We start from the raw sequence: 726 nt of genomic DNA on the forward strand, positions 1-726 counted from the left end.
TGTACTGCGCGAGCCTGATGTCGGTGCCGCCGCCCGTCCAGGTAATGCAACGCGCTGTAGATCCACACGAACCCGCCTACGCGCCGCACACACGACACACGGTTGAGGTGAGCATGTAGCGAGAGATGGAGAAGAAAAAAGATGGAGAGGGCGCACCGGGGTAGACGAGCGGGCCGGTGCAGCCCTTGAGCTGGGAGTAGTCGCGCTCGCCGTCGAGCACGCCGCCCACCTCCTCCATGTAGGCCACCCAGTCGATCTCGGTGTCTGCAGGCCGAGATTTTATTATTTAATATTTTTCGAATTAATATAAATACGTTAATGGTATAGATGGGTGTGATAATCGCCATAGCACACCAGCGCCACCTTGGATCATTGTGAGAGAATCAGTGGAAAAATGAAGAAGGAGGTACAGTACATGGTACGAATCGGATGATGAGGGCATTGAGCACAGCTTCGGCAAGGAGCAGCAGGCCTGCGAATTGGACGAACCAGGCTCGGTTGTTGCCCACCACGGCCGCCGCAGCCACCAGCGGTGTCGCCCACCACCTCTGCCCTTTGATGGCCGCCTCGCCCATTTTGTCTTTTTTCAATAATTTATTATTATTTTTTAATATATTATTATTATTATTTATTATTATTTTATATTTATTTGTCGTTTTTATCATTTCGGCCGAATCTAATTCAGATTATTTAATTGAGGTGACGTCACAGACATCTGCGATCGGC

The 726-nt window shown here is 49.9% G+C and overlaps 1 protein-coding gene across 1 annotated transcript in view; it reads right to left on the bottom strand.

Moving 5' to 3' along the window:
* Nucleotides 1-726, bottom strand: part of ACA1_023390 (ALG3 protein) — a gene marked incomplete at both ends in the record, with an annotated part of 4,414 nt that overhangs the window by 1,939 nt on the left and 1,749 nt on the right. The window contains 3 exons of the mRNA XM_004337892.1: nt 6-76; nt 157-264; nt 416-580. Coding sequence (XP_004337940.1) covers nt 6-76; nt 157-264; nt 416-580 — 344 coding nt within the window. The remainder of the gene's footprint in view (nt 1-5; nt 77-156; nt 265-415; nt 581-726) is intronic.

Source organism: Acanthamoeba castellanii (assembly GCF_000313135.1).
Source record: "Acanthamoeba castellanii str. Neff unplaced genomic scaffold scf7180000084436, whole genome shotgun sequence".
NCBI classification, from domain to species: domain Eukaryota; phylum Discosea; order Longamoebia; family Acanthamoebidae; genus Acanthamoeba; species Acanthamoeba castellanii.